At 45.1% G+C, this 27,693-nt stretch overlaps 1 protein-coding gene across 1 annotated transcript in view; it reads right to left on the bottom strand.

The window, feature by feature from the left end:
- Positions 1-27,693, bottom strand: part of EIF2AK3 (eukaryotic translation initiation factor 2 alpha kinase 3) — a 101,503-nt gene that overhangs the window by 6,997 nt on the left and 66,813 nt on the right. Inside the window, exons 12-13 of the mRNA XM_060247873.1 lie at positions 21,467-22,247; positions 11,276-11,443 (exon numbers count right to left, since the gene is read on the bottom strand). Of these exons, the coding sequence (XP_060103856.1) occupies positions 11,276-11,443; positions 21,467-22,247 (949 nt within the window). The remainder of the gene's footprint in view (positions 1-11,275; positions 11,444-21,466; positions 22,248-27,693) is intronic.

The raw sequence follows: 27,693 nt of genomic DNA, 5'->3' as shown, positions 1-27,693 counted from the left end.
TGGTGCATGTCGGCACCAACGATGTGGGGAAATGCAGTCGTGAGGTCCTGGAGGAAAAATTTAGGCTGCTAGGCGGGAGACTTAAGGCCAGGACCTCCAACGTAGCCTTCTCAGAAGTGCTACCTGCTCCACGTGCAGGGCTGGAGAGACAGGCACAAATTAGAAGTCTCAATGTGTGGATGAGACGCTGGTGTAGGGAGGAAGGGTTTAAGTTTGTTAGGCACTGGGATGCTTTCTGGAACAAGCAGGAGCTTACAAAAGAGACGGTCTTCATTTGTCCCCATATGGAACCAAGCTGCTGCTGCTTAAAATCAAAAAGGTGGCAAAGCAGTTTTTAAACTAAATCTTGGGAGAAAGCCAACAGGAGATGAAATGTCTCTGGTTTGGGAGGACTCATCTCAAAGAGATGAAGGGTTAGCTGATACTTTTCTACTGGGTAATGGATCAGAGTTGTCCACTGAGATGGTGACAAACAGTATGGAGTGTCTGCCAAAGTCTCGAGGCAGCAGGAGGAAGGTTGTGGGCCTAACTTGCCTGGGAAATTATAGATGTTTGTATACAAATGCTAGAAGTCTTCAAAGTAAAATTGGTGAGTTGGAATGTTTAGTGTTGGGGGAAAACATAGACATTGTGAGAATTTCAGAAACTTGGTGGAATGAGGAGAATCAGTGGGACACAGTGATTCCTGGATATAAGTTATATCGGAAGGATAGGGAGGGAAGGGTTGGAGGTGGGGTGGCTCTGTATGTCAGAGAGGGTATACAGTCCAGAAAGACTGAGGTCAAAGAAGTAGATTCCCTTCTAGAAATTTAACTGGGAGTTTGTTATCGCCCACCAAATCAAAAGATAGAGCATGATGTAAGGATTAAAGATAGCGGCTAAACAGAAAAACTGTGTCGTAATAGGTGATTTTAACTACCCGCAGATTGATTGGGTCAATTGTGTTCAGATCGAGAGAAAGAGATTGAGTTTCTAGATGCTCTCAATGACTGTGCTATGGAGCAGATGGTCACAGAACCTACCAGGGGTGGGGCGATCCTGGATGTGGTCCAAAGTAATGCCCAAGACTTGGTGAGAGATGTAAAAGTGATCCCACCGCTTGGAAGCAGTGACCATAACGTTATTGATTTCACCATTTGTATAAATAGGGAGTTGCCCTAAAAGACCAGCACAACCACGTTTAACTTTAAAAGGGGTAAATTCTCTGAGATGAAGAGGCATGTGAAGAGGAAACTGAAAGGAAAGCTAAATGCAGTAAAAACCATTGGGGAAGCTTGGAGACTTCCCCCAAAAACCATTGGGGAAGCTTGGGAGTTTGTTATCGCCCACCAAATCAGAAGATAGAGCATGATGGAAGGATTAAAGATAGCGGCTAAACATAAAAACTGTGTCGTAATAGGTGATTTTAACTACCCGCAGATTGATTGGGTCAAATGTGTTCAGATCGAGAGAAAGAGATTGAGTTTCTAGATGCTCTCAATGACTGTGCTATGGAGCAGATGGTCACAGAACCTACCAGGGGTGGGGCGATCCTGGATGTGGTCCAAAGTAATGCCCAAGTCTTGGTGAGAGATGTAAAAGTGATCCCACCGCTTGGAAGCAGTGACCATAACGTTATTGATTTCACCATTTGTATAAATAGGGAATTGCCCTAAAAGACCAGCACGACCACATTTAACTTTAAAAGGGGTAAATTCTCTGAGATGAGGAGGCATGTGAAGAGGAAACTGAAAGGAAAGCTAAATACAGTAAAAACCATTGGGGAAGCTTGGAGACTATTGAAAACTACAATCCTAGAAGCTCAGATAAAATATATACCACAAGTTAGGAAAGGTACAAACAGATATAAGAAAAGGCCTGCATGGTTAACAAACAAAGTAATGGAAGCTGCAAAAGGTAAGAAGGACTCCTTTAAGCGGTGGAAAGCTAGTCCAAGTGAGATTAATAAAAAGGAACACAGGCTGTGGCAAATTAAATGCAAGACTGTGATCAGCCAGGCAAAAAACCCAACAAAAATCTTGTTTTGATTGCAGAAAAAGAGATTCCGAAAGACTGCTAAAGGCAGCCTGCCTTTCCTGGTCTTTGCCAGATAATTCCGCTAAGGCAGAGCTGAGGTCCAGCACTTACATTTTCTCTCAACTTGAATATACTGGCAGCGAATAGTAACAATACTGCATTATGGTTTTCCACTTTAAACAGTCAACCAATTCTTCCAATTGGTTAATTCACACTGAGGAGAATTCTTAAGGTTTATGAAGGCTTAATCCAATGCCAACCAGCATCTTGGGAGCATATTTCTTACAACGCCTGCATGTTTTTTTGTGGAGTGGGAGAAAATGAGTCTCTCATACACAATCTTTGTGTGTCTCAATTTGAAATACATTTCTTGCTGAGTGCTAAACAATATTTATTTGGAGCACTTTAAAGCTCTCCTTCTTTAAAACTGAGATTATGGCTGGTGATAATGGGGAGAGGAGGGGAGGGAAAGAAAAACAGGTTGCTTACCTGTAACTGATGATCTTCGAGCGGTCATCTGTGCATTCACACCCATGGGAGAAAGCGTGCCTGCGCTGATCCGATCGGTACATAACAAGCCAAGGATTCTCGTGCTCAGCTCCACTGGGCATGCGCAAGAACCCCACCACACATGCTCACAGAGTGGGCGCGGACATCCCGTCAGTTCCTTCTGACCGCTGTATGATCTTAAAGAGTGCCAAAGGACCAACAGCAGTGGGGAAGGAGGGTGGGTGGTGTGAATGCACAGATGACCACTCGAAGATCATCAGTTACAGGTAAGCAACCTGTTTATCTTCTTCGTGGTCTCTGTGCATCACACCCATGGGAGATTAGCAAGCTAGGCCTATGTCTGAAGGAGGGTGCTGGAGGTCATTCAGACACAGCAGACAGCAGAAGCACAATGCACACTAGAAAAAACACAAGTGTAGATAGACAGTAGAGGCATAGCAGCATGCTGACTGGCCTAGATCGTAGCTCTGTAGATCTGTTGTATAGACCTCTGTGGGTCACCTGGTGCAGCAGAGACATGGCTAAGGCCCTAGTTGAGTGACCTTAAGGCAGGTAAGGGACAGTAGGGCTCAGGATGTCCTGTTAGGCCTCTGGGAAGTCTCTGAGATCTTACAGTTTAGCTTGGAAGAAACTGTGGAGAAGAACAAGTTAGTATTGTTTCTAGAGTTGAATGAAGAACACAAAAGGAGGACCCTTTTGATATCCAAAGAAAGGAGACTTTCTTTATTTGCCAACCTACAAAAAGAATGTATGCAAAAGAGATGTCAGAGTTACAATGGGAATTCAGACTCTATTTCCAAGAGAAAGAATACCGCTGGAGAGTGGGGAATAAGTATATTCTCATCATGAAAACAAAGGGTATCATAACATAGAGCCAGTAGTCCAGCTATCCAACCAGTGAGAGAGACAGCCATCAATAACGCTGCTCCCCATGACAAGAAATGAATTGAACCAGTAGCCAGGGGTTTGGAGAGGTTCCCTGGCAGGCTTGATAAGAGAAAGGCAGATGCCAAGGCGGAGTGGTCATTTGGCATAAAGATGAAAGCCGAGGTGGCCTTTAGGAAGTGAGTAATAGAAGAGTGTGAGGATGACCGGTACCCATCAATGGAGGTACAGTGTGCCAAGACGGCCAGGAGGCTGTTCAACCGAAGAGGAGTTGAGGCTGCAGCCCACAATTATGCTAATAGGATGTTCCATATTTGGAAGAAAAGTAGGGGGAGTCTCTGGGACGAGATGACGCAGAAGAGGAAAGTAGCAATGGCAAAGCCATCATTGTTATGCCCTAGAGCAGTGAGGGCATGGCTTAGGATTTTGTTGGCTACCCTGGAATTTCAAGGTGCACATGGGAACACATAGAGGTATTGGCTGTGTCGCAGGAAAGGAGACAAGATCTGGTATCCATTCCTGCTCTGGGGTAGAATTGCTGATGTTTCCTATCTTACTCAGATGCTGTTGATTGGTGAGTGACCCCAGAGGCATAACAGAGGGTGGAGAAAAAACCTCTCAACATGAGGGGATGCCGCCTTGCAGGTTCAAGAAATCGCCTGTATGTTCAGGTCCGCAAGAGGGCAGATGACCTGTGGGAAGAGTGGAAGTCCATACTGTCTGTCCACATTCCGAGTACTAGGGTACAACCATCCTGGCAATAACCCATCTGTGACAGCTATAAGATGAGGGATGAGGCATTTATGCAAGGGTGAACACAGATCTCTCTGCAAGTGATAGCTGAGGGAAGTGTGTAGTGGATCTTATCACCAGCATTCCCAAAAAATGATGTGGTAGTTGGCGTGGTCAGGAGGTTATAAGTGACTTGATACAGCCTGTCCCTGCCTCCTGTTCCCGGTATTCCAAGGAGGTCTCCCATCCAAGCACTTGACAGGGTTGGCCCTGCTTAGCTTCCGAGATCCGATGAAATCAGGTTTGCCTGGGCTATCCAGGTCAGGGCTGGTAAGCTTTTGACACGGGATCATTCACGTGCATCTTCCAGAACCAGAGACTGGTTTGTAATGATCCAAAAGGAAGGATAGGGAGTTGGAGAGATGTCCCGAAAAACAGAAAGAGCTCCCATTATGCACCAATCCCATGGTTCGGGCAGTAGGGAGAGGTGGAGCAACAGGGGGTCTCTGAAGCGTCAGAGAGATCTGAGGCACCAGAACTCCAGAAATGTAGGACATGCATGAGGAGACTGGTAAGCACCCGGACCGAGGTGGTTGAGGCCATAAGGCCCAGCGAGGATCAACATGGAAAACTGTGTGTTCTTACCATGTTTGGAGCACATGCGCAAAAGAGAAAGTTCTGCACTCCCCGTATTATGTGTGCACGTGTGTGGACCCCACAGGCTAGCATTCATGGTTTAAACATGAGCCATGGTTAAAGGATTTTAGATGTTTTCCTTCCTTCCTTCCTTCCTTCCTTCCTTCCTTCCTTCCTTCCTTCCTTCCTTCCTTCCTTCCTTCCTTCCTTCCTTCCAGTTTGGTGTAGTGGTTTGGTGTAGTGGTTAAGTGCGTGGACTCTTATCTGGGAGAACTGGGTTTGATTCCCCACTCCTCCACTTGCACCTGCTGGCATGGCCTTGGGTCAGCCATAGCTCTGGCAGAGGTTGTCCTTGAAAGGGCAGCTGCTGTGAGAGTCCTCTCCAGCCCCACCCACCTCACAGGGTGTCTGTTGTGGGGGAGGAAGGTAAAGGAGATTGTGAGCCGCTCTGAGACTCTTCGGCGTGGAGGGCGGGATATAAATCCAATATCTTCTTCTTCTTCCTTCCTTCCTTCCTCTTTGTGTTGGAATAGGTCAAGGTGGACTGAGCATTGTAAATGAAGATCTATTTGGAGTTAGCAGCCAACAGTTACAGGAGTGTGGTTAAACCTAGGAAACAGAGCAGGCTGAGAGTTATAGTTTGAGAGGGATGCATGATGATTTCAAGTGCCCAATGGAAGTGAAGTGGTCCAACTGAAATGTAGTGGGAATACACACTCAGTAAATTAGGGGTGCCAATCCCTACTTCACGTTAGTTGGCAGGAGCATATCATGCAGGGCAGTCCTGCTAAAATTACTAGAGGGACTAGTACTAGTGTCAATTTGAGAGCCAGTTTGGTGTAGTGGTTAAGTGCACAGACTCTTATCTGGGAGAACCAGGTTTGATTCCCCACTCCTCCACTTGCACCTGCTAGCATGGCCTTGGGTCAGCCAAAACTCTGGCAGAGGTTGTCCTTGAAGGACAGCTGCTGTGAGAGCCCTCTCCAGCCCCACTCACCTCACAGGGTGTCTGTTGTGGGGGAGGATGATAAAAGGAGATTGTGAGCTGCTCTGAGACTCTTCGGAGTGGAGGGTGGGATATAAATCCAATATCATCTTCTTCATCTAGTGCTCTGTGGATCCTGATGAGGCAGAGGCCTCCCAGTCCTGTTCTTGATACCATGAAGTGCTGAAAGGGAAGGTGGAAACTTGGAAGGGTAGAAGAGCTCAGTCCCTGAACAGGAATAACGGGACTTCTGCCAGGAGGACAGTTGGTATTAATATGAGCCTTCAACCGGCAGTTAGCTGATGCAGCTGCACTACATTCTCTCAGGTAAGAGAGAAAAGGTGTTGGTTAGTACTGAGGCAGAACCCTGCTTCTAGGAGAGTTCAGATGGTTGGTGCTAGGATTGTCGTTTGTTCTAGGCTGTGTTCCGGATGGCATAGAACCTGGAGGCAGACCCAGATTGCAGGGCATTGTGATACTCCTGAGCATCTCATGCCAAATAGTATCTGCAGTAGAGTGGACAACAACTGTCTTGAGCAGGAAAACTTTAGTATATGTTCTAGTGCCTGACTGAGGCAGCAGAGCGAAGACATGATTGGCATCCCGGAATAACAACTACAAATGATGACTTGTTGTGAGGGCAAGAGCATGCCCCCTTTGAATTAGTTTGACAGCAGAATGCTGAACATACTGGGGGTGGGGGAGGCAGTGCTTCTGAGAGTTGTTGCTCTAACATAAACTGCCAGTAGCTGGTGTGAGTGGAGCAGCGGGGGGTCTAAACACCAGGGTACCAACTGAATAAAATGTCTTGCCCAAGGTGTCAATTTCCCTCCCCCCCCAAAAAAAGGGGGGCTAGAAAGAGAGAGTTTGGTCCCCAGTTCATGTATCGTACACGTATGATCCGGCCAAGGAGAGGAACTTGGAGGAAGGATCGGTGTAGTTCGAACTTCTTAGTCCTTTATAGCACTACTGCTGGAAAGGGGGTGGGTGGGTGCTAAAACAGCAAATGCCAAGTGAAATGATGTTAAACACCATTCCAGTGGTCGAGGGTTGAAGTTGATAGGAGAAAGCGTCAGGGTATAGTCTAATGCTTTCCTGCATTCGCCACAGGAATTAGGGTCATCTGATGGTAAAGGCAGAGACCATAAAGCTCAAGGTAAAGAAACAGCGTGGAGGTAGGCAAGGCTTGATCTGCATCAAAACAGCCAGGGGATGGATAGAGATGCTGATATTCGGTGCCGATGGCAGAGCCATGTGAGTCTGCTCTGGAGGATTGTGCGGATGCTTCTTCTAGCATTGATCCAATAATAAAGCAGCCAGGTCATTGTTGCCAACAGTAGTATGATGGATGGTAAAGCATCCAGTACCTAAGGGAGGTTGCATATTGCTGGGCCAACCTGGGAGGTCCTTAGAACAAGAGCAACAAAAAGCTGCTGGGACACGGTATGTGCCCCCTGCAGTCTGTCTTTATAATAATAATAATAATTATTATTATTAATTTTATTTGTATCCCGTCCTCCCTGCCTGGGCAGGCTCAGGGCGGCTAACAACATTCAATAAAACATGATATAAATACAATAATTAAAACACATTAAACACATAAAACACATTAAAATTATAAAACAGCATAAAAATGTTTAAAACAACACTAATCCAGCATACGTAGTCTATAATATATATATAATCTACAGTTTAACAGCAGTTTAACAGCAGCAGAGGTGTTCCGGGCACTGTTACATATTTAAAATAGTGGCAAGAATCATTGAGAATCACTTTATTGGATCCTCCATTCAGTCATCCTCTATCAGCATTCTGAGAAAGCCTGCCTAAAGAGGATGGTCTTGCAGGCCCTGCGGAACTGATCTAAGTTCCGCAGGGCCCGCACCTAATCTCCTCTATAAGACTAGAAAGAACTCATGTGAAAACGAGGATGATGGTGGAGAAAGGTAAAAAAAAAAGGGGGGGGGGAGTCAGCATCATCGCTGCCGACGAGCCTCTGCCCTCAAGGTCGAACGTCGGTATGGGGGACCGCTTTGGCTCCAGTGCCCACGAGACTGGCCAAGCAGAGGGGCATTGGCGCTTGGGGCCACAAGCATCGATGGGAGGTGCGTTTGCGCTATGAACTGGAGCGCGGAAGCACTTGGATCGGGAAGAAGCTGAGCGTCGGGGGGCTCAGTCGGCAATGTCAGGAGTTGAAGACAGAAGTAATTGCTGATTCCGACGCTGATCCTTCCAATGCCGATCCTTCAGTGGGCAAGTGGCGTATGACGATAGAAGTCATGTTTGCCATGCCTGCTTCCACCTCGAATCCCTTGTCCTCCCCACAGCAGTTGCTGACAGGTAGCGAGGACTCCGACTTCGATGCCAAGAATGCTCGTAGGTCAGAGCGGTCGGCGTCGGAAAGGGAAGAGCCATGAGAGTTTGTCTTGCTCTCAGTGGGCTCCAGCACCAACATAGCGAGTTGGGCCGTTTGTTGTCCAGGCTGGAAGACATCGAAGTCCATTGAATCAGTTAGGGAGACAACTCAAGCAGTTTGAACAGGCACATTGCTGGCTTTTTCCTCATTAGTCAGGAGGATTGGTGAAGATCTATACTGCGAGTCCCTCTGGGCAGGGAGAGCGGAGGAAACGAATCAGGAGGGGAAATTTGACTCCAGCACTTGAGTCGGCAAGCGAGCTCGCCTCCATTGCTTTTCCGTAACAGGGAAGGGGGAAAAAAAAAGGGGGGGGGGAATCCGAAGGGCTGAGGAAAGTTTTCGACTTTTCTCCATCTCACTAGGTTTGTTTGTTATTATTTGCTTTTGAGATAACATGATAAGCAGAAATAGGATTAGAAGTGGCTATTTGAAAGGGAAAGTAAATAAAAGTGCCAGCCGGAGCGAGGAGATCAACTGATCAGCGCGGCGGTCAGAAGAGAACTGACGGGATGTCCGCGCCCACTCTGTGAGCATGCGTGGTGGGGTTCTTGCGCATGCCCACTGGAGCTGAGCGCGAAAATCCTTGGCTTGTTAAGTACCGATCGGATCAGCGCAGGCGCGCTTTCTCCCATGGGTGAAAGAGACCACGAAGAAGATCAAGCAGATCTAGCTGTGACCTCAAGCACACTCAGGCAGCAAGCCCTTCTGAATACCTCTCTCTTAGACACGCAGAAGTGTTCTTAATGAAGACTATATAATACAACAAGAGTAGACAAGGAAAAGCTCTAGACCTAGCAGTGGCCAACCCAACAACCCAAAGGGAAGGAATGAGCCATCAGTGTTGGTCAGAGAAGCGAAGCTACCACATGGGTTGATGCTGGAATAGGCAACAACCAGCACATTGAACTGGAAGCAAACTGGCCACCAACCTAGTGTTCAAAAGAGGCATAACATGTGCGGAGCAGAAAATCACAGCTCATAAGCATCCTGTTGCATTTTCCACTAGTTGCTCAACAGTCTTTGAGGTCAGCCTGGCATAGAATGTGTTACAACACACTCCCAATTTATCATTTTGTGGATTAGTGTGGCCACATTTTCTGGGTCAAGAAGAGGATCCAGAACTCGAAGATACTTTTTGCTTCCCCCTCAAACTGTTTCTGCTGTACAGAGTCAGATCTAAAATCATCCTCAAACTCTGAGCTAACTTTCCCCATCAAGAATATTGTCAACCTGTCACAACACAGACTCAGCCCTTCAGAGGCAGTTCTTTCACATGGACTTTCATTCTGCCCCACCAAATGCACACAAATGATTCAGCTTTGTGGGGACTTTGAAACCTTTTCCCATCATCTACGCCTAAAGGAATATTTCCAACATGCATACATTATATATGCCATTAAATGCTAACAATGCCCTTCAGTTCTCTACATAGGGCAAACAGGGCAAACCCTACGCCAAAGGATAAATGGACACAAATCTGACATTAGGAATCACAGAACTGAGAAATCTGTGGGGGAACACTTCAGCCTTCCAAAGCATTCCATGAGTGATCTCAAGGTAGCTGTTTTACTGCAAAGGAACTTCAAGAACAGAATAGAGAGAGAAATTGCTGAATTACAAATTATTATGAAACTTGGAACAAACACCTTCCCAGGACTGAACAGGGATATTGGTTTTTTTATCTCATTACATATGCTAAACTCACTCTCAGTGAATATAGCTATACATTCACAGTATTCCAATGTATTTCTCTTTTATAATAGTTTATCAGAATAATGTTTTATATTGACATAAATAAGAGATATTGGCTATTTGTCTCATTACATATACTTAACCCATTTTCATTTTATGTATTCTTGTATGTTTTCTAATGGCAGACTAGAATGATGTTTATAATGTATAGATTGATGTTTATAAGTAAATTAGATGGACTACAACTAGGAAACACATGTCCTTTTGTGATTCACCTAGATTTACAGAAACACCAATTGGCAGAGGACTTTATTACCTTTTATGGCTATCCAGACAAATGGCCAAGCCACTTTGGTTTACCATGTGATCAGTCTGCATACTTAATCAACAAACTGCTTGTATTTCAGCCCATAATACCTGATCCCCTCATCTAATGAAGTGTGCTTAAAGAGCACACGAAAGTTTATGTTCTCAATAAAACTTGGTCTTAAAGGTGAAACTTGACTCCTGCTTTGTTCAACTACTTCAGACCAACACGGCTGCCCACTTGGATCTTTCCCCATCAAGAGTGAGCAACGTAACTATTCAAGACTTCAGGGAAATCATGGTTTTTAAAAGCTTAACCTAACCTCATCCATTTGTAATTTTTGCACACCATCGGTTATTAACATCATTAGTAACATAATCACTTCAAAGGTATGGTTAACTTCGCTGCCTCCCCCCACCCCTGGGGGAAAAGAACAAGTGTTTGGTGGTGGAAAGGGCCACCCAGTCACAGCTCACCAATGGCAACTCACGTTCCCTCTAAGCTGCAGAGTCTTGTGGACAAAAATTCTACTTTGTGAGCTCCTGCATAAATTAGCTTGCTCTGGGTTCATCCTTCCTGAGCTAAGACAAAAATGTGTGAGCTGGAGGCTAAAAATCTGTGAGCTGGCTCATGCTAACTCAGCTTAGAGAGAACACTGATGGTGACTCCACCGAGTTTTCACGGCAAGAGACGTTCAGAGGTGATTGGCCATTGCCTGCCTCGGCATCAGGACTCCCCTGGCATTCTCTGGAGGTCTCCCCCCCCACCCCACGGCTGCGCCTGCCTCTCTTTCAAGATCAGGCTGGGCTGGGCTGCCCCCATCAGGGTTCAGCACGCAAAGAACATTTCTGCATGTTCCAAGGGCTTCCCATGCTTCCTCAGTATCCTTCCAAATGTGCTCTGAGGCAAGTCAGCCACATGATCCCTTACAGAGCGGAGATCGTAAGTTGGTGACTTGCTTAAGGTCACTTGGCTGTTTGTTCCCGCCAGGGTGATTTTTCTTTTTGCTCTTCCTCTACATCACAGCTTCTGAAGCATGAGTGGGATTTCTGAGGACTACTTATGAGACTGAGAAAGATGGAGAGGCAGAACTTACCTGTTCAGGGCTCATATAGAGCTTGGTCCCTACTTGCCCTGTATGACGGGCATAAGAGGATGGTGGTCTGACAACAGAGTCTTCCTCCTCATCTTGATCTGTTGCAGTCACTAGACCAAAATCCCCGACTTTTACCACATCATCCATTGTGAAAAATATATTGGAAGGCTGGAAGAATACAAAGAAGATTGTTAAGAGAATTCTCATCTAGGATCTCTGAAGGGAAGGGAACCTGTGTTGGCTACTCCCACCATAACAGCAGCTCCCACTCAGATTCATGGAGACAAACACAGACCACGCCCGGATGCAGGCTTTTTGTAGAAATGAAGGTCTACGGTCACATTTATATTTTATAAGGGCCCCCAGAGAAGCTCACAATGAGGCATTACTGCAGCTAGAAAATGAATTACATGTCTTTATTCTGGATATTCATTGTGCAAAAATACGGATTTTTTTAAAAGGCTCTCTAAGAGAATCTCTGTCCAGAGAGGAGCATGGCAGTGTTGCGTACTTGTGCCAGACTTGTTTAACCTATTTTTGAGTCATTCTGTGCCCATTTTACAGGATAATCCTGTCAGTACGTTGTGTCTGGAAGGTTGTCAGTCTCCACCTTACTATATGTTTGCGGGATATAAATCCAAAAATTAAATTAAATTAAAACTAGTGCTGTGTTTTAGGTCTCAATTGGCCTGAAGAGAGCTAAAGAAGCTTTTTATGACTGAGAGGCCAAGCACCCTCTTCTTCCCTCATGGGGGGGGGGGGGGGTTAACATGAATATAAGGCCTCATCTGGCTGGCAGGTGTTTGTGATCTCAGTGTTCCTGCAGCTACCATCCTTATCTCTCTCAAGGCCAGACTCAATAATGCAGTTGTATAACCAGATGAGAGGGGAGAATTAGGAGCAGTTGCCAACAGCCCCTGGAAAGTTCCACCTAGAAGAATGCTGACTGGATCCAAGAGACCACCTGATGCCAGAGGGTAAAAAGGGCATAGGCCAGAGGAAGCCATGCTAACGCTATGCTAATGTCATGCTAGTATGCTTAAATGCTTACTGCATTGCACTGCAACACATACCATGCTTTTCTGCTATTGTATGGATTTTATGCTGCAAGAAGGTCAGATGGCAATCCGATGCCAAAGTAGTCAGTGTATAAGATTAAAAAGTTAACTTCTTTGTTTTCTTGCTATTAAACTGTACTGAACAGTCTATGTTTTAATAAGTTAATAAACCTTTTTATATTTTGCAAGGTGTTACAATCCTAGGCCTAGTGAAGCCTGTATTGGAGTGGTAATCAGGTCTACATTTCCAACTATACCTCTGATTGGATGAGCAGAAGTTTAGGAGGGAAAACTTTCCCAGTTGAGGCTAGAGGGGTGGGACTTGGTAGGAAAGCATAAAGAGGCTAGCTACAGACAGGGAAGTGTTCTCTCTGGAAAGGCTGCAGTCAGGAGAGGTCTCCAGAAAGACTGCAGCAGGAGGGTTCCCATCTATTGGCATTTGAGAAAGGAATGTATATAGCTAGTCACGTTAAGGCTTTTTTGTTTTGTTGTATGCATATTTACTGTTGCACTAAGTTTTTACAAACACTTGTTTTCAGCACATAATTAACTTCTTATCGTTATATTGCCTGGTTCTTCATGTCTCTTTGGTCACAGATAGAAAGTATTTGTTAATAAGGAAGACAGGGGTGGGTGGGTGCTCTGGGCCCTTGCACAGACTCTTACTAGAGTGGTGGTAGCCAGTAGAAGGCCCTTCCTGGTCCCCTGCTGGTGAGACATAAGGTCTGACTTTCTTGTGTGCCTCCAAACCTTAAGGAACTCCCCCCCCCCCCCACAGCCTAGGGGTTGTTCAGAGATTCCAAGCCAGGGACCAATGAGCAATAATCTGGGGGGAGGGGATCCAACAGGGGTCTCTGACAATGACTTGCTGCAGCAATGAACTTTATAGAATCATAGAATTGGAAGGGACCTCCAGGGTCATCTAGTCTAACCCCCTGCACAATGCAGGAAACTCAATACCTCCCCCTAAATTCACAAGATCTTCACAGCTGTCAGATGGCCATCTAGCCTCTGTGTAAAAACCTTCAAGGAAGGAGAGCCCACCACCTCCCGAGGGAGCATGATCCACTGAGGGACCGCTCTAACGGTCAGGAAATTCTTCCTAATGTTGAGCTGGAAACTCTTTTGATTTAATTTCAACCCACTGGCTCTGGTCCTATCTTCTGGGGCCACAGAAAACAATTCCACACCCTCCTCTATATGACAGCCCTTCAAGTACTTGAAGATGGTGATCATATCACTTCTCAGCCATCTCCTTTCCAGGCTAAACATCCCCCAGCTTCTTCAACCTTTCCTTCATAAGACTTGGTCTCCAGACCCCTCACCATCTTTATCACCCTCCTCTGGACCCGTTCCAGCTTGTCTATATCCTTCTTAAAATGTGGTGCCCAAAACTAAACACAACACTCCAGGTGAGGTCTTACCAGAGCAGAGTAAAGCGATACCATCACTTCACATGATCTGGACACTAGACTGCTGTTGATACATCCCAAAATTGCATTTGCCTTTTTAACCACCACATCACACTGTTGACTCATGTTCAGCGTATGATCCACTAAGACTCCTAGATCCTTTTTGCACATACTACTGCTAAGACAAGTCTCCCCCATCCTATAACTATGCATTGGATTTTTCCTATCTAAATGCAGAACTTTACATTTATCCCTGTTAAAATTCATTTTAAATTAAAAATTTTATTTTAAAATTCATAAATTTATCCCTGTTAAAATTCATTTAACTTTTAGAGATTAATTATGAGAGACCAAAACTTATGATTTTCCTAAACTTAAAAAGTTATGTCAAAGGTTTGGCACACACTCAATGCAAGTGGCTTAGATATTTGGGGATGGTCATTAGGTCCAATTTATCTTGGTCTAAACATATCCAGTATATTAAACACAAAATTGACTTATCATTGTAAGCATTTAAGAAATTCTTTTTTTATTCCTTTCTCTGAACTATTAATTTTAATACCCCTAGATCAGGGGTGTCAAATTCATTTCTTATGAGGGATGGATCTGACATAAACGGGACTTTGTTGGGCTGGGCTGTGGCTGTTGGGACCAGAAGGGAACCAAAAGTGGTTTCCAATACAGGCCTGGAAGGTAATCCGTACCACTAATTAACGAGACCAGTGGTCCCTAAAAGCAAAAAGATCACCTGGTTACATACCCCACTCAGCAGTCTACGTATTCTGTATGAAGCATAAGGTAGAGAAGGGAGTGGGGAACAAGAAGATACTGTATATTAGAACAAAATTTTGAGTTCAGTGGCACCTTCAAGGTTCACAAGTTTAATTCTGGGTGTAGCTTTTGTGTGCATGCAGACTTCTTTGAACTTTGTTCTGTTGCCTCACAGCTGCCCACCTGAATCTAAGACCCGTGCAAACAGTAAGCGAACAAGAGAGCCAAATGACAAGAACAGAGGCTCACTGGCAGTGGGGCTCAGATCGTATTTTCCTGACAACAAACCTTTGGAGAAGGTACTTTAGATAAGCACCCCTGCCCACAATGTACAGTAGCTTCTCTGCCAAGACCTTAACCCCCCCCCCCCATTACCATACACACACCAATGCAGCCAACTTCTACTAGTCCCATTTTAACGAGGCTAAAACTGAGGCAAGCAGCTAGGTCAAGGCACCATTGAGTCCACAGTGAAGCAGGCAAACTTAGACACGTGCTGTCTGATCCCACAACTGTACTGTCTGCTCTAACATGAAGAAGAGTACCCCTTGGGTCACTTTCTCAAGTACCTTTGGAAAGAAAAACAAGCACTACTTAAGAGTCTCAAAGACAGTAAAAGAGGCTCTAACTTCGCTCTTTGCATGCTGTACTAGCTTCCCCTCTAACAGGAAAATGTATTAACAACAAGGGAGGACAACAGATGGAATAGTAGCTGGAATGGGATGCCCACTGGCTCAACTAAAACCCCAGTGGAATAGCTCCGTCTTGCAGACCCTACAGAATGGTCACTCCATCTTGTTCCTCTTGTCATGTGTATTCAATTGTACAATGCTATGCTGTGCTTTAATGCTATGCTGCGCTTGCTATGCCCTTGATATAACTAACTTGTTGCTTATCTGGAGGGAGGATGGCATGTCTGGGAATTGGCTAGTTGCTAGGTAACCAAGGTCAAAGAGCTGGAGGAGATGGAACCATGAACTGATAGTGGGCACCTGCGGTGATGAGAGTTTAGCAAAAACCCCGTGCAAAACCCCCCCTTTTGCTTGGCGCTCTTTGGCTTGAATTATAACGGTCAGTTCCGACAACACGTGTGTATGCCCATGAAGCTGGAATAAAGATCCTGAACTTCAACTGTCTTTTCCTTGACTCTGGGTCTGACAATAGCTCAGGCAGGGTCCGGATCTCCATAGAGAGCTGATTCTACCAGGCTGGGGCCAGGACCAAGAAAGCCCTGGCCCAGACAAGTCAGATGTCCTTCAGGCCAGGGGTGGTTAGAAGGTGTTACATAGCAGATCACAACAGCCTCCGGGGCATATATGTTGGTCCTAGGCCATGTAAGGCTTTAAATGTCAGTACCAAAACCTTAAAGCGTATTCGGTACTCAATTGGTACAAACACACTGACTCGAAAACTCTATACTTGGAGAATAGGTCAAGCACTTCATACATGGTCTTTCACACACAATCTCCAGAGACTCCAGCCTATTTTGTTTCAATGGAGTAGAACAGCATGTTTGAATCGACATATTTAGAATCATAGAGCTGGAAGGGACCTCCAGGATCATCTAGTCCAACCCCCTGCGCAATGCAGGAAACTCACAAATACCTACCCCAAATTGACAGGATCTTCATCACTGTCAGATGGCCATCTAGCCTCTGTTTAAAAACCTCAAAGGAAGGAGAGCCCACCACCTCCCAAGGAAGCCTGTTCCACTGAGGAATCGCTCTAATGGTCAGGAAGTTCTTCCTAATGTTGAACCAGAAACTCTTTTAATTTCAACCCACTGGTTCTGGTCCTGTTTTCTGTGGCCACAGAAAACAATTCCACACCCTCCTCTATATGACAGCCCTTCAAGTACTTGAAGATGGTGATCATATCACCTCTCAGCTGCCTCCTCTCCAGGCTAAACATCCCCAGCTCCTTCAACCTTTCTTCATAGGACTTGGTCCTCACAGGACCCCTCACCATCTTCGTCGCCCTCCTCTGGACCCGTTCCAGCTTGTCTAGATCCTTCTTAAAATGTGGTGCCCAAAACTGAACACTGTACTCCAGGTGAGGTCTTACCAGAGCAGAGTAAAGCGATACCATCACATCATGTGATCTGGACACTATACTTCTGTTGATACAGCCCAAAATTGCATTTGCCTTTTTAGCCACCGCATCACACTTTTGACTCATGTTCAGCATATGATCCACTAAGACCCCTAGTTCAGCATATGATCCACTAAGACCCCTATATCCTTTTCGCACATACCACTGCTAAGACAAGTGTGAAGCTTGTGTAAAACAGATTTATACAGCTAGCGATCTGTTGCTAGAACAGGCAGGAACACCAGAGATCATTTATGAATATCCACAGGAGCTTTTAGAAGGGGACGGATCTTCACTGTAAAGACTGTTACCCTTGTGTGATGTGAAAGACCATGTATGAAGATCTTTGAGCTATTCCCCAAGTACAGGGGTTTCAATTTTCAAGTCAATATGTTTGCAAATATTGAGCTGTTCATTGTTCAGTTGATTTGTTATAAAACTTTTTGGAACCATTTTTGCATATAGAATTTGTTTCTTGTGTTTACCTGTTAGTGCAGTAAAGTATCTTTCTTAGTAATTATTGCTGTGAACTTTCTGGCTTTTTCTCAGACTTTTGCACGGCTTCCTCCTTTTGCACTCTTTCCCTTAGTGGAGGTTATGGTTCTTTTTCTTGAGCAGAAGATGGGAGCAAAGAGGCCGAGGTGGGATCAGGGAAGGAAAGCAAAGTGAGTGGGAGATTTCTGGTTGCACGTGCAGTTTTCCACTCGGAAAGTGCTCCTGGCATGCAAACACCAGTGCAGCTCTACTGATCCACCTGCTCTCACCTTACCTCGTGGTGCTAACACTGACCTCTTTTTGAATGGCGCTGCCAGATCAACCCTTCTCTCCTTCCTCCCAAAGGGAAGCCCCACCTTTCTAACCCACCTCCCAAGGGAAGATTTTCCCAAAGAAGGAAATGCTTCCTCTTCCTCCTGCCCCACAAACACACTTCTCAGTTTTTTGAAAAGGGAGGAATTCTGGGGGAATCACTGAAATCGGGAGGGGTGTGTGTCCGTGTGAGTAAACAGGCATAAAATCTATACTGGGGGGGGGGGAGAAGCAGGCTGTGTTTCTACAGTGGGGAAGGGGGGACATCAACTTCTTGACTTCAGCCCCCATGTCAAGGAGGACGGGGCTCCTTTAGCAGAGGCAGTTGTGTCACACGTCCCCTCCATTATCCAAATGGCGGAACAACAAAGACAACTGCTCCTGTTCTTGCCCTTTTCCTATACACCTCTTCCAAGACAACTGTGCAAGAGTTAAAGCAGCTCTTCCTGATCTCAAGTTCAGCTTTTCTTCTTCTCACCCCTAACAGAAGGATAAAAGCATTTTGTTACGTATGTGCAAATGCGCCTCAACCTCCATATACTTCTTTTGAAAAAATGAGAAGAAAAAGTTGTGTATATGAGGCATTCTCTCTTCTTTCTTAGATTTAAGGGTTGCTTCTGTACATGTTTAATTGGCAAAACAAAGTTTTAGCCCAGTGTCTAGTTAATGGAAGGGAGAGGTCTACCCGCAGGCCAGATTAAAACCCTGGGCGGGCCACATGTCCTCGATCTCCTTGGCTGAAAAAGGAAATGCCTTTGGATTTGAAAACTAATAAACTATTAATGTACAAATTACCTATAAATAGAAAAGGAAATGACTTATGGACTTGTCTTTGCAGCTTTTAAAAAAGAGCTCTTCATAAATCACAAAAATACAAGCATTATTTAAATAATCAGCCAGCATAAATGCACCTGACAGATACATAAATCCAGTTTTCTGAATACAATTATTCAATTTGCCCCATGTAGCCAGAAGGATCTATGCATCTTTCAAAATGAAAGAGAGGTTCACAAAGGGAGATTCACACAAAAGGACTGTAAAATTAACCAGTAAACTAAAGCAAATCAAACCAGCAATTTTTGCTGATGGGTAGACCTATAGTGGCTTTTTAAAGGCTTCTAGGGAATAAACAGCAAAACTGAAAAAGAAAAATAGAATGTGCTGAACATCCAACCCTCTTGTAACTATATCAGACTTAGCTAAGAATTTCTTAATCACTTGGGACCCCATTCTGTTTCCCCATCCTGCCATATCCAGGAAAGGAGTCTCAGTTTTCATTTATGGACACTTAATCACTTTTCTCCAAACTCCAAGAGAAGACTGAAAAATTGTGGCCTCCTCCCTTAAATGCTTATGTCCAAAAGGGCTTGAGCTACTGGCAATGTTAAAGGGCATGAGAGTAATTCTTCAAAAATATGTTCTCAGAAGTCCTTTAGAGCTAGAAGGAGCTGGAATATTTTCAAAAGCTTCTGAGTCGCAGAACCACAGCAAGTGTTCTGAGACTTCTCTCAAGAGCCGGTCTTAGTGTCAGACATTGTACCTGCTCTAACTCACTTTTAGCCTATTGACCTACGAGGGGCAGCCCTTCCCAACCCTGCCAATGAGAGAGGGAACAGCGCCACCTAGCTCATGCCGGCAGTGGTGGGAAGGAATTAGGAAAGGGTGGGAAGTGATCCAGGAAAACCTTGAAGCTGCAAAGAAAGACTACAAGGCCCAGTTTGACAAAAAACACTCGCCACAATGGGAATTCAAAGAAGGAGAGCGTGTATTTTTGTCAACCAAAAACCTGCCTCTACCACAAACTTGCAGGAAGCTAGCATACAAATTCTTAGGGCCTTTTAAGATCAAATGGGTGATCAACAAGGTGACAGTGGAGTTGGAGTGACCCTGTTTTTCATTGCAGCCTTCTTCGCAAAGATCCTGGGCGCACGTGTTGGCACCCCCGCCCTCCAGAGCCACCTCCTATTCAAGTGAAGGGCCAGAGCCACCATGAGGTGCAAGAGATCCTGGATTCCAGGATCCAGAGGGGGGTGCTGTACTACCTGGTCCGCTGGAAATACTTCCCCAACAGCTGTGATGAATGGGTCAAGTCATCCGACCTACGGGCCCCCCAACTTCTCAAGAAATTTTACCTACTGCACCCAGACAAACCCCGAGCACGAGCTTAGGGGGGGAAGTATGTCAGACATTGTACCTGCTCTAACTCACTTTTAGCCTATTGACCTGACTAACGCCATCTTGTTTGCTATTAATAACCATGAGTCTGTAACTGTGCATTTCAAACGGGGAGGGAAGGTTGTAAATCCCATGGGAGGAATTTCTCACTTGGCATCCACAGGCTCCCCAAGCCTTTGAAGATGGCAAGCCTCAAGGTAACCTGCGGGGAACCTTCCTGGGAAGGAGATAAGAGAATGTGGTAAGAGACAACTGTCTCTCAGGGTGTGAGAATGAATTCTTTGTTATGTTATCCTCCTCTACAAAAGTCCAAGAGTAACTTTGGAATGTATCAGACTCAATCTGCTTGTATCCCAAACCACTAGTTCTTCAATAAACGAATTAATTTTGCAACAGAATGATTCGGACTTATTTCAACGTTCAATGTTTGACACTTAGGTGCTTTGAGTCTGCACATTTTGAGACTCTCGTCTTCCCTGCATTTCTTGGCAGGGGAAGATAATGTTGACTTTGACAGCAAGCTGGGCCTTTTTGATGTTGAAAGGCTGGTACTGGAAAGGGTAGTTTGTGAGGCCTGGCCCAAGGACAATGTGTGCCCTGTCAACATGATTGTCAATTTTGCATTCTCCTGTGGGACAGGAGTTGTTGATGCCATTTTGGTGGGAGTCAAGATGTATTCCAAGAATGCCACTTGGTTCTTCCTCATTTGCTTAGAGATGTTTGCACACAGTGGGTGCAGGAGTCTGGCTGCTGGGCTTCTCCAAGGCAAAATAAGCATGAAGAGCGACTGGGGTGGGGGGCTTCCTTCCACATTTGGGTGCACAGCTTGAAAAATCCCCAGTTTTCCCACAGACTGAGTTGAGAGAGAGGCAAGGGGGGGGGGGGAAGTCAAGAAAGACTGAGAACTCAACTCTTTTTTTTGTTTTCATAGGTGAAGAATATGAAAGCAAGACAAAGAGGAGAGAGGTCAAGCAGAACCTAAGGTCCAGAAGAGGATCAAGCTAAATTTACTGACCAAAACCAGAAGGTCTTCTGAACTGTTGGAATGACAACCCCGTACCCCTGTGAGCATGCGGGGTGAGAATTCCCACACATGACATTGGGGAAGGGCACAAAACTCCTGTGCTGAGCTCTTACGTGTACTGGTTGGAGCTGGCGCAGGAGCCTTATCCCACACGTGTGATGCACAGAAGCCACAACAATGATTTTACTTCTTAACTGCAGATTGTGTAAACAAAAAATAATTCAAAAGAACTAACAATTATTCCCAAATATTAAAGACATAAAATATAATATCAAAATATTATTATTATGCAAATAAACTAAATCTTGTTTATTTAAAATTATTAAATAAAGTACCTCTAAAGCCTCCTTGGTACAAATCTCCTTTCGCAAAGAGGAAACAAAATCCACTCACCCCGCAGCAGCAGAGGCTCCTAATTGCCCAGGCTTACTAAGGACAACCCATCCCCCAACCTACAAACAAACTCTAAACCACAAACAACAACTGATAAAGGAGAAGAACCAATCAACACCTGATAAACCCAGTAAAAAACCACCACTAAAAATAAAATAAAAGAGCTCTTCCCAGCACATAGCTTACAGAGCTGCCACACTGTCCAACCCCTGAAAGTGTAGATTCTAGACAGTCACCCCCTCACCCCCCCCACACAGGGCAGAATCAACAGGTATGATGTTTAACACCTTCTGTTTGGAAGCATCCTGGTTCTTCAGAATGCAATACTTGTTCAAGAACTCACAGCAAGAAACACAACTGAAAACTCCCAACACTTCTAAGTATGAAGTCTCGCACAATGACAGTTTATACCAGAAAATAGATCATTGAGATAGCATATAGTGTAGCTTTTAATACAAACCTTGAGGTCTCGGTGCATTAACCCTCTACTATGCAGGAACTGAACTGCTTCTGCTATCTGCAAAAAGATCAACAGGCATTGTACCCTTTCCCGCTCCTCCATTGTACATCTTCTGTTCATCCAGTCCTTCAGGTTTTCCTTTCTACAGAGTTGCATCTGGATATAAAGGTACACTTTTGGAGAGGTAGGTTTGACATCTGGTGTAGAGTTTTTAGAGAAGTCCAGGCTGCTTAAGGCTGCTGGTCTTTGTACAGAAACAGACAACGGGCTTTCTGAGGACAACTTGCTATGACCAGATCCCTTTCTGCTGACTGGTTTATCCTCACAGAAACCATAAGCAAGCGAATAATCTGTTTTGTCACCTCTGTTATTGGAAGTGTTATCACAACCAGAATCCTCAAAGACGATTGATGAAGAAGTCCTCTCCCTCACCCTGACTGCTGGTACGACTGAAGGGCAAAGTTCAAGAGAATGTCCAGGATCATTTTTCTCCATGGTGCCATCTTCTCTATCACAGTCAGAGAGGAAACTATCTTGTGTATTTGTTATGAGATCTGCTGAATGACTCAGTTCTCTGTGATCATCAATGGGAGCAAACTCTACGGGGAGGAAATGGCTCTCTGAGGCATCCAGCCGGTCACCAGGCATCCGAATGGAAAGCAAGGTTTTCTTTTCCAGAGCTGCAATAACTTCTACATGTTCCTTGGCAGATAAGGGATCCGTTATGATTTTAAATGATGAGGCTTCCACTGGACTTGGAGAACTGAGTGGCCAGCCAGCACTTTTTTAAAAATAGAGAGAGAGAGAACATACTTTACTAGGATCCATCTTCATGTATGTTTTTCACAATTACTTGTCTAAGTAAACTCATTCCTTTTGTACTACTTTAAAGGGCAATAAAAGTTTCCTGTGAGACTGTACTCCTAGCAAAATAGCAAATTCCAAATGTTTACAAGACTATGCATGGGATAGAGAAGGTAGAGAAAGAAGTACTTTCCTGCTTTTTCACAATACAAGAACTCGTGGACATTCAATGATATTGCTGAACAGTCGGGCTAGAAAGGGTGATTAACACATGGAATTCACTGCCACAGGAGGTGGTGGTGGCTACAAGCATAGCCAGCTTCAAGAGGAGATTGGATCAACATCTGGAGCAGAGGTCCACCAGTGGCTATTAGCCACAGTGTATTGTTGGAACTCTCTGTCTGGGGCAGTGATGCCTTGTATTCTTGGTGCCTGAGGGGGGGAAGGACAATTCAGAATGCTCCAGAGCTAAGATTTTAGGTGCTGGCATGCAGCCTTAGAGGGGAAGAACTACACTTTCACATTCAGGGCTTCCATGCAACAACCGGAAACAGGAGATGGATGATGATGATATTGGATTTGTATCATCATCATCCATCTGGGGCTGAGAAAGCTCTCTCTGAAGCTGCCCTTTCAAGGATAACTCTTGCAAGAGCTATGGCTGACCCAAGACCATTCCAGCAGCTGCCAAGTGGAGGAGGGGGGAATCAAACCCAGTTCACAGAATCATAGAGTTGTAAGGGACCTCCAGGGTCATCTAGTCCAACCCCCTGCACAATGCTGGGAACTCACAAACACTTTCCCCTAAATTCATAGGATCTTCATTGCGGTCAGATGTCCATCTAGTCTCTGTTTAAAAACCTCCAAGAAAGGAGAGCCCACCACCTCCCAAGGAAGTCTGTTCCACTGAGGAATCACTCTAACAGGAATCGCTTCAGGAAGTTCTTCCTAATGTTGAGCCGGAAACTCTTTTGATTTAATTTCAACCCACTGGTTCTGGTCCTACCTTCCGGGGCCACAAAAAACAATTCGACACCCTCCTCTATATGACAGCCCTTCAAGTACTTGAAGATGGTGATCATATCAACTCTCAGCCACCTCCTCTCCAGGCTAAACATGCCCAGCTCCTTCAACCTTTCCTCATAGGACTTGGTCTCCAGACCCCTCACCATCTTCATCGCCCTCTTCTGGACCCGTTCCAGCTTGTCTATATCCTTCTTAAAATGTGGTGCCCAAAACTGAACACAATACTCCAGGTGAGGTCTTACCAGAGCTGAGTAAAGCAATACCATCACATCACGTGATCTGGACACTATACTTCTGTTGACACAGCCCAAAATTGCATTTGCCTTTTTAGCCACCACATCACACTATTGACTCATATTCAGCATATGATCCACTAAGACCCCTAGATCCTTTTCGCACATACTACTGCTAAGACAAGTCTCCCCATCCTATAACCATGCATTGGATTTTTCCTACCTAAATGCAGAACTTTACATTTATCCCTGTTAAAATTCATTTTATTGGTTTTAGCCCAGTTTTCCAGTCTGTCAAGGTCATCCTGTATCCTGTTTCTATCTTCTTCTGTGTTTGCAACCCCTCCCAATTTAGTATCATCTGCAAATTTAATAAGCATTCCCTCTATTCCTTCATCCAAATCATTGATAAAGATGTTGAACAAAACAGTTCCCAAAACAGATAAGAGTCTGCACACTTGACCACTACGCCAAATTGGAGAGGCGAGGCCTGAATTGGTAATCAAACAGATCTGGTACTCGGAGAAAACTGTGATGTACCCCCCTGCTCAGGGCTCAAAGTGTGGGAAACCATGGTCTCTGAGGCCAAAAACGAGCTACAAGAATGGCTGAGGAGTTTTGTCCCTGTGAAGTTTGGCTAAGCCTTGGTAAGCAAGGCCAGAATGTGGGCTGTCTGGAACCCTCCGCTTATTGTACCTGCCTCTATATTCAACTTTCCCGCTATGTGAATGGCAGTGAGTTGGACATCATGGGTGACGCCCAGTGTCAAATCAGACCTGCTTCCCCACACAGGTGAAGGGAGCCTGTGCCACCTTGCCTGTTTATGTGGCATTTTACAGTTATATTGTTGGTGTTCAGGAGCACCTTGCATCCTCGCAACAGACTTGCAAAAGAAGAGAGAACTCTCATGACTGCATGGAGTTCCAACATATTAATGAACGTGCCTGACTCTGTCTGAGACCATAAACCCTGGGGATTAGCATTAGCACAATGTGCATCCCATCCTATCAAGGATGCACCAGTAAAGATTTGAATGTCATGGTCCCAACTGCTGAAACCAACACCTGTTGTGAGACTGTATATGTCAGATCACCACCTCAAGGACCCCAAAACAGATCTAGGTACAGACAACTCATGATGTTGCGAGTCAGTTGGTAGATGGAAAGCTCTAACAAACCCATTCTGAAGTGGTCTCATGGGTAATCTCACGTGAGGTGTGACTGAGGTAGTCGATGCCATGTGACCCAATAGATGTTGCAGGAATTTTGCTGGTCTCAGGTAAATGTACACCAATGGAATCTATGGTCTGTGTAGGGTGCAATTTTGATTTCATAGTGTTTACTAGCAACTCTAAAGATCAAAGGACGTCTAGTGTCAGATCTAAGCTTTTCTGCTACAACTAGTAAATCATCAAGATAGGGACAGACCACACATCCCTGTAACTGGAGGTGAGATACTACTACTGACATGCATTTGGAGAATACTCTGGGGGTGGACACCAATCCAAAAGGTAAGACCGAGTACTCAAAGGTATGGCCAGCATGGTTAACCCTCAAAAACTTTCTGCAGTCCTTATGCATAGCAAAATGGAAATATGCATCCTTCAGACTGACACTGGAAAAACAGAAGTTACAATACAGAAGCAGGATGACATCTTGTAAGGCGAGCATTCTAAACTTAGGATTAGTCAAAAATTTGTTTTGCTTACACAGGTCTAGGATAGGGCGTTTCTCTCCATCCTTTTTATCAATTCTAAAGTATGGGGAGTAGAAACCTGAGGAGGAATCTGCATCACACACCTGGACAACTGTGCCCTTCTTAAGAAGGGAATACGCCTCAGGCAAGACAGCACCTTGGAAGCCCAGATCAGAATGATCACACAGTCGACACACTGGAAAATCAGAAAATTCAAGACAGTAACCGTGCTTTATTACAACTAATACCCAAGTATCAGTTGTAATTTATTTAATGTCCACAGCATAATGGTCAGCAAAGGTGGATGGTGTGGACCATGCAGCAGCTGCGCAAATATCCTCAAGGGATACTACAGCCTAAAAGGCCGAAGAGGTGGACAAAGCCCTTGTCAAATGAGCTCTGGGTAAGGATGGCAAAGGGTTACCCAATAACTCATAATACAAATCAATAGCCAAAGAAATCCATTTTGATAGCCTATGAGGGGAAATGGCTTTACTCTTAGTAATACCAACGTAAGAGATAATCAGGTGATTCTCGTGTCTAAAGTCTTTGGTGCAGTCAATACAGAATGCAAGAATCCTTCTAACATCCAGGGCCCTTTGGATGAAGGAAGAAGACAGGTAACGCCACAGGTTGAGAAATGTGGAATGATGAAACAAACCTGGGAAGAAAAGAAGGGTCAGGCTGCAATATCACCTCTCCAGGGTGGAAAACAGTGTATGGCGGTTCAACCCGGAGGGCCCTATTAGCAAAAGTTAGTGCAACAAACAACACAGTTTTCCAGGTTAGGAGATGCAGGGAACAAGTTGCCAACGGTTAAAACAGTTTTGTCATGAGTTGTGCTAGAACCAAAGACAAACTCCAAGCTGGTACAAAGTCTCACGTGGGAGGCACAAGTTCATGAGTCCCTTTAAAAAAGGTTTTTGTGACAGGATGAGAAAACAGCATCGAGGACCCAATAGATTTGTAGAAAGCCAATATGAACCTTGACTGACGGGAAACTGAGGCCCCCTTGGTGGAGTCCCGCAACATAAGAACAGTTGGAAGAGGCATCTTTGTTGCAGATGAATTGTGAGAGGAAGCATACGCTACAAAGTGCTTCCACTTCATGGTGTAGGATCGTTAGGGGGAAGGCTTCCTAGCATTCAGCAGAATGTTAGTCACCTCTAGAGAAAACACCAGTGCTCCAGGCTGTTAGCTTGTAGAAGCTCAGGTTGTGGTGTAGGACATGACTGCCCTGTTGAGACAGAAGGTCAGGGGCATCCAGTAATCCAAGATATATCTCTCTGCTGAAATGAAGCAAGACTCGGAACCATAGTTGATGCGGCCACCACAGAGCAATCAGAATAGGAACATAAGAGAAGCCATGTTGGATTAGGCCAATGGCCCATGCAGTCCAACACTGTGTCACACAGTGGCCTTTATATATATATATATATATATATATATATATATATATATATATATATATATATATATATATATATACACACACACACACATACACACACACACACACTGTGGCTAATAGCCACTGATGGACCTCTACTCCATATTTTTATCCAATCCCCTTGTGGAGAAACGCCATCTTGGTTAATGTTGGTGCTTGGTTGGAGAGGAACATGAAACTACTAGGCAGGCTGTGTGGCCTAGCCTTCCCTTCACTCCCCCCTCCCTTCCAGAGTTAAACCATCAACTCTAGGGGGAAAGCCTCCTAGAGGGGCAGGAAGTTCTTTAGCCTTCCCCTCATTCCCTCCTCCCTTCTGGAGTTAAACCAGCAACTCTAGGGGGAAAGCCTCCTAGAGGGGCAGGAAGTTCTTTTGGTTTTTTTATTTGAGTTAGGCGGGAAAAGGGCAGTTCTCGGCTGGCGCTCAGGAAGAGAGGTTGCCAGCCCGTGGGCTCCTGCCTGTGGGACCCCAGGCAGTAATTCACAAGGTAGGTCTAGTTTACACCAGGGACGAGAGGATGCGTTTAAATCCACCTTTTATTTGTCCTTCTTGTTGCTGTTCAGGTGCTGTGCTAAACTTTTACATGTAACTGTTTTTGTTTTTATTTTTTTTCTTTCTCTTCATATTAAACATTTTTACTGTTTTGAATGCTGGCAGTCAAACTCTGTACCACATAGATCCCCAACCGTTTAGACCACGCTGCTTTATGAAGGGGGAAGGCATGCAGTTGGATAAGGTGCCAATCCTCCAGGGGTTCCCCGAAGAAGTGCTGTGGTCTCTGTGATACCCAAGTACAGGGTGGCAGAGGACCTTGAGGCCTGGCCTCAGAGCTGGAGAGGGGGATTGGGAGTCCTGTTCCTCTCAATCTGAACCCCTAGACTGAGCAGGTGGTGGCAGCGAGCCCAAGTGGCCGGAGGAGAAATAGCTCCCTTCAGGAGTTGGCGACTCAATAGGGAGTTGACGGGACCGGGTCTGAAGGCAGAATCGGGCCAGTTCCGTCACACCCCTCTTGAAACTGGCT

This window comes from Heteronotia binoei, chromosome 10 (assembly GCF_032191835.1).
Source record: "Heteronotia binoei isolate CCM8104 ecotype False Entrance Well chromosome 10, APGP_CSIRO_Hbin_v1, whole genome shotgun sequence".
NCBI classification, from domain to species: Eukaryota; Metazoa; Chordata; class Lepidosauria; order Squamata; family Gekkonidae; genus Heteronotia; species Heteronotia binoei.
Note: the sequence above shows the minus strand (reverse complement) of the source record. Positions and strands in the feature narration are given on the sequence as shown.